We start from the raw sequence: 12385 nt of genomic DNA, 5'->3' as shown, positions 1-12385 counted from the left end.
AACTGCGACCTTTCTACAATACCTCCATGTATTTGGTATGTAGCAATGGTGGACTTAGCACCAAACATTGCATGAGAATGACAGGATTTTTTTTTTTTTTTTTTGACAAGGGCAAATGGTTTTTACTAACGTTTTAGCTTAGATCAAGGACTTCTTCCAGATTAGACTTTCACTAGAAAATATTACAAAGCTAATTTTCTTAAATACCCCAAACCTAAAACCAATCTCTGTATTAAAATCTAAGAGTAGACACACAAAGTTAGCTATATGGAATGTCCCTCACAAAAAGGACCCCTAAATCACCATTACTGCCTATGGCCAACAGGTAGGTTCACTAGTACCTTGGCCAAGGAGCTATAAAATGATAGGTTCTACAGTAAGTCCAAGACTGGGTGAATAAAGTTCATTGTTTTTCATTAACTACTGTTTATACTGTATATTGAGAGGGACGAAAACCTGGGGCAGACCTTCTGGGGCTGTGTAAAGGAGCATCATCATTACCAGACAGAGATAAACCCCCATTCTTATAATCCAGGATAGTTCATAGCTTTACACGGCATTTATCAAATTTCTAATGAACAAAAGGTTAATAGAAGTAGTTTTAATAAACTAAAGTTAAAACACGGAAATTATAGGTTATTAAATAATGAAGAGGAAACTATTTTGTAATTATAAACTCACATAGGAGTTAAACAAAGACAAACAAAAACATGAACAAATTGTGGTATTGTACCTTCTGAAGACATGCGTTTAGGCATAGTAGAGACAGGAGCTGGAGAACCATGAGCAGAGGGGTGAGACGGGGGTCTGGATGGCCGCGAGGGGGGCCTGGAGGGCGGCCGTGTAGGGGTGGCTGCCCGAGGTGGAAGAGAGTTGGGACCTGACTGGTAGCGAGAAGGTGGGCGAGAGGAAGGAGATGGGCAAGGCGATGGCCAGGGAACACCTGACAGAACAAATGATATGAAGGAAAGTATAAAAACTAAAGAAAAAAATGAGGGAAAAAAGTAAACAGAAAAAAAAGTAAAATGACAAAAATGATTTCTTGTACATTTTAACCCTTTGAGGACAGTCATTTGATTTGTGATTAAGTTTTAGCATAACTTAACTGACATAAATTCACATTGTACTTTAACCTCCTTAAAATTAAGTCTGTTTAAATGAACACACGTTCCCAAAGGGTTAATTAGGATCTACACATACTATTGAAGAAGACAGTTAAGACTTTCCTATTAATCCTGCTTCTGTAACTGTTTCTCAATAACCAATTATTAAAAGGAGTATAATATAAACTAGATAATTTCACACAATAAATCACGAAACTCAGGAATAAGATTACTTGCTATACTAGTTCTAGCTTTTGAAATATGAGAATAAGCAGCAGCTATTATATCCCATTAAAAATGCTGGTTTTTATATAATCATCTGTGATTTTCATCTAGTTTGCACTTGAAGGTAAAATTTAGTTTGAAATCTCATTAAGCAAGTCCACTCAGTAGAAATAAAACATTACTTCTATTCTTTATAGAGTCACAGGAGTGACAAAGGTTAAGATCCACTGCCTTTGCAAAGAACAGTTTAATCTTATCAAATTAGAAAAAGAGGGGGGACCTGCTAAATAATTTATGTAGTTAAACACTTAATTTAAGTGACTGCTTAATAAACAGTGCAACTATAGAGCAGTCATCACCAAATAACCTGACATTGATGGATATGCACAGGTCAAGATACAGCTAATGTGTAACATTACATATCACTTACCTTAATCTTAGGAAAGAAACAGTCCAGGTCTCCTCTCCATAGGGTTCCACACACTTGAGTATCATACATTTCCTAGCCCCCTTCAGGTTTTTTACTTGAAAAATTCTGTTCATGACTAAAATTCTTTACTCAGTGAGCAAAGACATTTCACCCCCAATACTAAGTACAGAAAATACTCAAGAGTGTTTATTTGGAGAGGAATTCTGGAGAAAGACTCAACAGAAACAACTGAAATTGGAAACTTAGTGTTCTCTACTTTTCTAACTTTCTGAACCTAAATATCTTGAACCGAATGTCTACTTTGTTCCATAGGTTAGGAACATAGTATCGCTATGATATTTCCATATTGTCTATAGTACTGCAGTCCAGTATCCCTGACTCATACGAAAGATCCATGACCAATGAGCTATATTCGATCTTGGATTTAGAGGTAGAGCAGAAAAGTATCTTCCTATTAAAGATGCAAGTCTCTTTCACTGTACTTATGGTAAACTGCAATATCCACCCTTCAACTAAGAGTTGTTTTTATTGTTTTTTAAGCACATTTCTTTCCTCATCTTCACATGACTCTTGGTCATGTCTTGTATAGCAAGTTACCTCAAAATCCTTTCTTGAAGTAAGAATATAAATGTGCAAACGGTTAATGAAAATTAATCTATATTAACCATTGAGTGTTTCACACAGACTAGGATTTTCCATATAAACTATGTTTAAGTAATTTTATCATCCAGAATTTTTAAAATTGAGAACCTACCCAAAGTTTCCAATTTCGTTATATGTGGAATGTTTTTTTGGCCAAGTGAACTGTCTTTGGTTAAATGTAGCACTTCATCTTAATACGTGAGTATTTCACCACACTAAATACCATATATGCCAATGACTTACACTAATTTTACTAATTTGATATCCACAAAGGCAAATTTTAAATAGATTTGAAGTAAAAACTACTCCACAGAAATCATTGAAGGTGTGCATGCTCTTACCAATTATGTTAAACTTAAATATTCAAAAAACTATTTATTTGATCGAGGACATTCACAAATTTGGTCAAAATACTTGCCTCCATTAACTACTCTTTGGTCTGAACCAGAATTCGGGTTGAAATCTGAAGTGTGAGAGGTGGATCTTGGTGGCATGGAGCCCGATCCAGGCTGGCCCATACGCGGTGAATTCTGTCTCCCACTTCCCCAGGATATGACTTCTCTATTTCTTTGTCCAGGAGGAATATATTTATTTTCCCTGAAAATAAGAGATCCTCTAAATCATTTTATCCTAAGAGATACCAGGCCAATGAAACAAATCTAAAAGTAATTTAGGCAGAAGTGAATGCTTGTTATAAAAAGGTTAAACACTAAACCAAAATGCCTCACTCCCAAACACCCATAATTCTTCCATGTTACCCTAAGGTCTAGCCTCTTGCCTTTTCTTTCTCTCAGATTCTCCTCCTAAGCAAAAGTTTAACAGATTTGTGTTCATTCTCATCCTACTTTGCCTCTAAATGGCTGAGTCTATCAAATATGGTCTGTTTTCTTGAAACTTTCTTTGTCCTTGGCTTTCTCTACTTTGTTTTCTCTTGGATCTCTTCTCTTTGTGGCTATTCGTTGGTTTTTTCATTCAATATCAGCAATGCTGACAAATCCTAAATCCACACTGCCAGTCCCACAGACTCAACATCTCCCACTGAACAACACTTTAATTCAAACCATCAGACTCTAAGCTGTGTCTTCAAGAAAGAATTTATATCTTACTCTACCAGGTATGTAGTAGATGTTTCTCAACACATTTACGAATAAATGAATCAAAGACCTGCAAGCCCCTCAAATGCGATAAATTTAACAAAGGGCTCACTCTATCTCCCCTCAAATTTGCTCTATGTTTTCTAACTCCATTATCAATACAAATATCAATCAACTTAGTTATCGAATAAACCTCAGGCTCACCCATGGTTTTTCTAACCTTTCTCTCACCAGCCCTGGCCTAGATGGTTACCAAGTTCTCATACTTGAACAATTTCAATACACTAACTGGTCTCCTTGTTTCAGCCAATTCTCAAATGTCCCAGAGTTCGTTCACACCATCCTCTGCCTACAGGGTGCTCTTTAACAGGACACAAACCCTTCACTACCTCAGTTTCCATCACCAGCTGCCACCACTGCACCCTCAACATCACCCTGTATTCCAGATGTATGAAACAACCAGCCTTATTCTCGGTTGGCCAGGTTCTTTCACATGTCTTTTCATCATGCAAGGAATGCCTCTTACTTCTCTTTTGGGCAGCAGACAGGGCTACTATCCTATCACAAAATGTCATCTCCTCTGTGAAGTGTTCTCTGACCTCACCGGTTACATGCCAGTTCTTTCTCACTCTGGGCACACTTCTAATCTAGCAAGTCCTAGTGAACTGCTGTTATGTTCTGTGCACCATACCCCCATCTGATCGCTCTTCTTTAAGTAGCTCTTCCAAACCTGGGCTTACTCATCACTGTACTTCCAACGCTTGGCTTCATAGAGCTGATGCTCAAAAAATACTTTCCAAAATTACTATAATCTTTTCTCTAATAAAACCAATTCCACTTGCATTCTCTATCTAAGCTACATTAAAGGAAGATGAAATATAATAATAATAATACACCTTCTCACACAGACCTTGAGTTGTGTATCCAAAATACTGCATCATGATTTCCTTTAAATACCTAGTGTTTATGCTGTGGCCCTCACGTTCACTGGAATTTCTCTGAACGGCTGTGTATTTTTCTTCTTCACTCCTATCATCATTTTCCAGGGCCACCCGGGCTTTGTACTGGGCACTTGATTCAATTTCTTCTGCTAACTGGTTTGCCCTTGCTTCTCGTTTTAAGAATTCTTCTGAGTTATCCCTTTCTAAGGGTACCCTGAAACACGAGGGGAAAAAAAAAAAAAGGAAATTTAAAGTCACAGTTTATATATCTGTTCCAATCAACTATTAAGAGAGTTTAGAGAGTTTGAAGGACTGATAAAAATATAAAAGAATTACAGTGATCTACTCATGTATAAACCAAATTAGAAATTTTTTTTGTTTCACTTTTCCCTAGAGGAATGCAACATTTCCAAAACTGGTTAAATTGACTATTCTCCCATAACACCTACACTTGCAAACTGAAAGTTTTTACAACGTAAAAAAAAAAAAAAAAAAAAACCAAAAACAAAATTTATCTAGAGCATAAAATTAGAATATAGGTAAACTAAACTACATTTACCCCCATTTTAATGAGAATTTATCAGCTTAAGTAGTAACAGGATTAATTCTTTCACACAATTGTTTGACTTAAAATCTGACAGAGGGGCACCTGAATGGCTCAGGTGGTTAAGCATCCAACTCTTGATTTCAGTTCAGGTCATGATCGCAGGGTTGTGAGATCAAGCACCGTGTTGTGCTCCACACTGGGCATGGAGCCCGCTTAGGATTCCCTCTCTCCCTGTCACTCTGGCCCCGCCCCCTCCCCCTCTTAAAGTTAAAAAAAAAAAAAAAAAATCCAACAGAAAAATTTATTCAACATCCTAATGTAAGTCGATGAAAATCAAAGACAAATGAACTAAATACAAGCGAATTTTTTAAACTTACGTATATGAAGATAAACTGCTATCATATGTAGACACTACACCGTAATTTTCTTCATTATATCGAAACATATCATTGGGATCCCATCCATTAGACTAGAAGAAAATAAAGTTTATTTTTCAAAATGACAAAGTATTTGTGTTCTTTAATTCAAGTACAATCAATATCTTACATTAACAGTATCTATCATCTGTAATAGCAAAATCCAGCCACAATAGTTAACCACTATTAACTTCTCTGGCATAATTCCAGATGCGCTCTATGGATTCATTAAGAACATGATCAGTAAGATCAAGCTCCTTTTTAATTCAAATAGGATCTTCTTGTTCTGTAACTTGATTGGTCTTTTAATAAGTCTTGAATAACTTTCCATATCAGAATACCATTCTTTTTAGTGGAAATACAGTGTTTCAACTGAAAGGAGGTACAATAAATCTATTTAACCCATACCCTACTGATTGACAGGATGTTTCCAATTTTTTACTATCAGAGATAATGCTGCAAAAAACATCCTTACACATCATTATTTGCATGTCTTATGGATACACCAGGACAAAAACAAATTCTCAGAGGTGAGACCAACTGTAGGTGTGTTTTAAACTTTTATTAATATTGCCAGAATGCTCTCTGGCAACTTATGGGTTTATCCACCTCACTATCAGTAAAAAAGGAATACCTGCTTCGTATCCTACATAGGTGATGTGGTGCAGAGACCTGAGAACCTCCACATTAGGTTATATCGGATTCTTTAAAGTCTGAAAATGAATAATGATGTGTTGCCTATGTATTTTCAGTTTTATAGCTGGACTTAAACATTAAAGACAATTTGTTATAAAGACTTCACAATATTCAATGAAAGATTCTTCATCCAATTCAAATTTTGCTACCTAAACACTCATTTTTGGCAAGAGACTTTGCTTTCTATCTCTCTACCTAAGAAACATAATTTATAGAATCCTAATGATAGTCTTTACTACTAAGTGTTTGATTTATAGATGATGTGTTAAGGGAAAAGTAAAAATAATATACACTAAAAAGCTTTTAGAAATAGCAGATTTTTGTGGAGAATGATCCTAATTTTAAGACCAAGAAATCTACTTACTGCTTTATTTCTAATGTAACTTAACTATGCATGTTAATAATATTGAGTACCTCTTCCTCAGACAAGGAGCCCAAGAGTCGTACCTCTAGATAAGGTCAAGAGATAAATAAGATGCTAATTTCCTTAGGTTGCCTTTTTCTATAAAGCATTCGAAGCAAAACAGGCCAGTATTTCCAGTTTACCATGCTTTGCAACTTAAATTTCTAAGTTGCTTATTCTGATTTATTTTAAAATGTGGAAATCATTCATAAGCATCCCAAAGAAACATTTGTCTGTATTTTTTGCCCGGGGGGGGGGGGGGGCTCTCTATTTAGACAATAAAACTGCTGCTTTAAATATATCCACTACAATGATGACAACATACTTAAATTAAAACCAGATGGTAAGATGTCACACCACATCACATGACCACAGTCTGATACTAAGCAAAAAGACTTTACTTACTACATCATTTTCCAAAGCCTCTAGTTCCTCATTGGTAGTGAGTTCACCTGCATCCCAGGGCTCCAGGTCCTTCTCTTTGTGTTCACCATTCACTTTAGCACTGATAGCAGAGTCAGTGAAAGCATCTGCAAAGGATGGACTTAGCTGAAAGATCATATAGCCAGACAATGGGCGACACTAATACACACATAAATTATCAACAGAGATATGCTAAAAATAATTATGATATAGAAAATATAACATTCACTAATGGTATGCTTTCAGATATATAATGCTTCTAATACAATAATCTTCAAAAAACTTTCAGTAAGGTATGCTCTTCCCATATAATTTTAAGCCACATGAACTGTTTTAATGTATTCACACAGGTCATTAAATTGTATTAAAAATAATTTTGTATTTCAGAAGTGATAGGTGTTATAACACCTAGTGGGCAAAGTGATAACCAAAATAAGAAATTCAAGCCAGCAAATTTAATTTAAGCCAGCTTGGTCCTACAAAACTAACTAGCTCTTACCTCCTCTCATCCTAAACTAGGGGTGGATGGGTATGTGTACGTGCAAACCACGAAATAAAAGCATACCTGCACCTGAGCAGCACGGCTCACATTGCTACCAATTTTAAGAGCTAAGAGTGTACCAAGGGGGATCCCCAAGAACAGCAGGCTCAGCTGGAGGTAGGACGGAGCATCTATTGGAAGCTTACTGCACTTCAGAAAAGCTCCCTAAGAGGTTCTAATAGACCGTTGTTGTCTTCATAATGCCACATTCGGCTGGAAGCCACTAATGGCCCTAAATTTTGGCTTTATGTGACATTCACCTAAGTCAAGCAATACTATCACCTTATAGTTGTACAAATTCTTGGTAAAAATTAGTTTTGCCATTTTATTTTCAAGAATGTGAAATCCTTCAAGAAAACATCAATAATAACTTACATTAGGATGCTGAAATTCCCTATTTTCTCAGAAAACTAGACTAGAGGAAATCTCCAAACCAGTCATGTCATCTTCTACAAAAAGCAATATGATTATTAATTTATACTGCTGATCCTATTCATGTTGTAATCACATTAGTTTTTTTAAAAGCACTACTTCAGTGAATAAAGTATTTACTAAAATGGAAACCCAGCACTAAGGACGATACTCTTTATCCAAGAAATTAAAGCTCAAAGCAGCAAGAGATATTTTTACACAACCACATAAATGGACTTTTCTCACTATAGCATGTGTGTGTGTGTACATGTGTATGTGTGTGCCAAAGTATTTAGGGAAGACAGGGACTGAACCAAGCTATTCTCAAATTGATATATTTTTATCAGCATTATTCTAAATAAAATCAAAAAGGATCCCTGACTGGAAGCCAATGTGGAAAAGCAAGCTTCTAACATTTCACCGAACCATGTTTTACCCTCCTGATCACGATTTAGGCTATACTAACAGGACATTATTAAGTAACCTATTTTTTTCATTACTACATTTTTATGATAAATTTCTGTTTACAATACCAATATTGTAAAAGGAATTAACTACTCACATGCTGTTACCTAGCATGAAAGCTTTCTTCTGAGTCAGTAATGGTGGGGGGGGGGGACACAAAAGGTGTGTTTCTCTTAATCAAGAATGATATTCCTTGATTTTAAAACCTCCTCCAAAGAAAGTCTCTTTTTAAAGATGAGTAAAGAGTTTAGAGAAAGTTAAAAAAAAAAAAAAAAAAAGAGAAGTAGAGAGTGAGCACAAAAATGAGGCTATATAGTCAGGATGCTGGGGAAAACCCTGGTTATAAATACCGGTAAATACTGTATTTCAGGGCAACACTGTACTATTGCTATTAGCTAGAAGGAAGCAAAACCTGGATATTTCATTCTACACTGTTACCAATATCTAATACTATAAGTTCTGAAAATTTCATGTTTGCAATTTTTGAAAAACAATGCTGGTATTAAATAGTACAATTTGTAGCCAGGATTTCTGCAAAGTTCAGAAAATCAACTGGCTGTAATCTAATTGCAATTGTGGGAATTTTGCATGTGGATTTTTCTAATGCCATGTGAGAGTATATTAATTTTCCATTATCCTCTATGGCAAGAAACAAAAGCATAATAAAAGCAAGTTGCAAGAATATAAAAAGGCTGTTAGAAAAATGCTACCTGTTTCTGAAGGAATAACAGGTAGAGAAAGAAAAAACAATAAAAATTATCAAATAATAAAAATTTTAATTCTTCATATACTTCATTCCCTGCCTTATAAACATTCAGTTTACCAAAATCTCTAGACTAGAGGGGAAAAGAATACACAAGTATCCCCCTGTCCACAGATCTGCAAACCCCTCTATGCTACCCCTACAGCAGATGGGCTCTCAAAACCTTCCCTTCTGATTCTAGGCAGAGGTCTAGTCACCCTGGGTCAGTGGCGCCACCTGGTGGTAAACAAAAGAAGTGTTTAGCTCCCTCCCTCTCTCCCTCCCTCTCTCATATCCCAATGCCCCACACCCAGGAAACAGGATATATGTTCTGCTCCTCAGCTTTTCCTCTTTTACCTCCCAATTATGCTCATCTATGACTCTGAAAAATCACTCAAAGTTGTCTGAGAACTTTTTAAAGGATCAGAATAGTGGTGAAATAAAATGCTAGTGACATACTATAAATTAAATATAAATTTAAATTTATTAAACCCACAAAATGACATAAAACTAGATGAAATTAAAAAATCATCAAAAAAATTATTTTTAAAAATAAAAAAATCAATTATCAGACTTAACTTCAGAAACCCTCAAATGTGCTTCCACAAGTCTTCACCAGAATCCTCAGCTGTCCATTTCCTCTCTCAATTAAATCTCCTTTCTTTTTAAAAAGATTTTATTTATTTATCTGAGGAAGAGTGAGAGAGAGAGCAAGCACAAGGGGCAAATGGAGAGGGAGAAGCAGACTCCCTGCTCAGCAGGGAGCCTGACGCAGGACTCAATCCCAGAACCCTGGGATCATGACCTGAGCCAAGGCAGATGTTTAACTGACTGAGCCACCTAGCTGCCCATAAATCTCCTTTTTCTCAAACACTGAAATTCTAGATCAATTTTTAAAAACTTACTTGTTATTGTTCTGTTTTGATGAATTAAGAATACTGACTTTTTTTCAAAAACTTTAAAAATATTTTCTCAAGGTGCCTGGGTGGTGCAGTTTTTGAGTGTCTGACTCTTGGTTTTGGCTCAGGTCGTGATCTCAGGGTTGTGAGATCAAGCCCCGTGTGGGGCTCTGCAAGCAGCACGGTGTCTGCTTGAGATTCTCTCTCCCTCTCCCTCTGCCCCTCCTGTTCATGCTGCCTTTCACTAAAATAAATAAGTAAATCTTAAAAAAATAAATAAAAGAACAGCATTATTATTAAAATATTAAAGAACAGCATAAAGAAACAAAATGGGAAATCAAACTGGACTTCTTTCTTACACCATACACAAAAATACAAAATGGAGTAAAGACCTAAATATGAGACCCGAAACCCTAAAAATCCTAGAAGAGAGCACAAGCAGTAATTCCTCTGACACTGGCTGCAGGAACATTCTTCTAGATATGTCTCCTGAAGCAAGAGAAACAAAAGCAAAAATAAGCTATTGGGACTACCTCAAAATAAAGCTTCTGTACAGCAAAGGAAACAACTGACAAAACTAAAAGACAACCTACTAAATGGGAGAAGATATTTGCAAAAGACATATATGACAAAGGGTTAGTATCCAAAATAATAAAGAACATACACAATACCAAAAAAACCCAATTATAAAATGGGCAGAAAACATGAACTGACATTTCTCCAAAGAAGACATACAGATGACCAACAGACACATGAAAAGATGCTCAACGTCACTCATCATCAGGGAAATGCAAATCAGAATCATAATGAGATACCATTTCACACCTGTCAGAATGGCTAAAACCAAAAGAAACAACAAGTGTTGGCAAGGATGTGGAGAAAGAAAAACACTTGTGCATCGGTTTTTGTTTTCTGTTGTTGTTTTTTTTAAGTAATCTCTACACCCAACGTGGGGCTCGAACTCACAACCCAAAATCAAAAGTCGTATGTTCTGTCTGAGCCAATCAGGGACCCCACTGCATTTTTTAAATTTTTTCTTTTCTTTTCTTTGTTTACCCTCGTGCACTGTTGGTGGGAACATAAACTGGTGCAGCCACAGAAAACAGTATGGAGGCTCCCCAAAAAATTAAAGATAGAATTACCATACAATCCAGTAATTCCACTACTGGGTATTTACCCAAAGAATATGAAAACACTAATTCAAAAAGACATATGCACTTTCATATTTATTGCAGCATTATTTACAATAGCCATATTACGGAAGCAGCCCAAATGTCTATCGATTCATGAATGGACAAAGATGTGATATATATGTACAACAGAATATTATTCAGCCATAAAAAAATGAAATCTTACCATTTGCAATGATGTGGATGGATCTAGAGAGTACAATGCTGAGTGAAACAAGTCAGAGAAAGACGAATACCATACGGTTTCACTCAAATATGGAATTTAAGAAACAAAAACAGGGGCGCCTGGGTGGCACAGCGGTTAAGCGCCTGCCTTCGGCTCAGGGCGTGATCCCGGCGTTATGGGATCGAGCCCCACATCAGGCTCTTCCGCTATGAGCCTGCTTCTTCCTCTCCCACTTCCCCTGCTTGTGTTCCCTCTCTCGCTGGCTGTCTCTATCTCTGTCAAATAAATAAATAAAATCTTTAAAAAAAAAAAAAAGAAACAAAAACAAATGAACAAAGGGGGGGGGAAGAGAGACACATACAAACCAAGAAACAGACCCCTTACCTGTAGACAACAAACAGATGGTTACCAGAGCAGAGGCGGGTGAGGGAATAAGTAAAAGTTGAAGGGGACTGAGTACACCTATCATGATGAGCACTGAGTAATGTATGGAACTACTGAATCACTATATTGTACATCTGAATCTAATACAACACTGTATGTTAGCCATACTGGAATTCAAATTAAAAACACACACACACAAAACAATCAATCAATCAATCAATCAAAGTGTTCCCTGAAAATGCTAAATCTTCAAATAATAATATACAAAGATTACACATACTACAGGTTAAGGTGTTATGTTTTATAAGATAAGGTTTTTAAAGGTTTTTTATAAAGTTTTTATCTACATATATTTCTGCAAACTATTAAAATAGGCTAGTAAAGAAAAAAATAGAAATAAGATGGGGATAATGAACACTGTAAGGGCCAAGGTGCGTGGACAGGAACAATAAAAACAAGGGGACAAGTGGAGGTGTTATTCTCAGGCAAGAGGGAGAAAAAGGAGTAAAAGAGAAATGCTGGGGGTGGGGGGGCGCCTGGCTGGCTCAGTCAGTGGTGTAGGCAGTTCTTGATCTCGGGGTCCTGAGTTCGTTCAAGCCCCACAGTGGGTGCAGAGCTTACTTAAAAAAGAATAAAAATAATAAAGAGAGAAATGTAGGGAGATGGG

At 36.3% G+C, this 12385-nt stretch overlaps 1 protein-coding gene across 10 annotated transcripts in view; it reads right to left on the bottom strand.

Moving 5' to 3' along the window:
- The window catches only part of ATXN2 (ataxin 2), a 121809-nt gene that overhangs the window by 55423 nt on the left and 54001 nt on the right, over positions 1-12385 (bottom strand). For 9 of the 10 annotated variants that reach the window (XR_015722330.1, XR_015722329.1, XM_045776816.2 and 6 more), the window contains exons 6-10: positions 6903-7027; positions 5360-5451; positions 4452-4649; positions 2819-2997; positions 734-943 (exon numbers count right to left, since the gene is read on the bottom strand). Coding sequence is in view for 8 of the 10 variants with exons in the window: in XM_045776816.2 (XP_045632772.2) it covers positions 734-943; positions 2819-2997; positions 4452-4649; positions 5360-5451; positions 6903-7027 (804 nt within the window). In the remaining 2 variants the exon portion in view is untranslated. The remainder of the gene's footprint in view (positions 1-733; positions 944-2818; positions 2998-4451; positions 4650-5359; positions 5452-6902; positions 7028-12385) is intronic. The other variant, XM_045776827.2, reaches the window with a different exon arrangement.

This window comes from Ursus americanus, chromosome 30 (genome assembly GCF_024610735.1).
Source record: "Ursus americanus isolate L20-20 chromosome 30, mUrsAme1.1.p, whole genome shotgun sequence".
Taxonomy (NCBI): domain Eukaryota; kingdom Metazoa; phylum Chordata; class Mammalia; order Carnivora; family Ursidae; genus Ursus; species Ursus americanus.
Note: the sequence above shows the minus strand (reverse complement) of the source record. Positions and strands in the feature narration are given on the sequence as shown.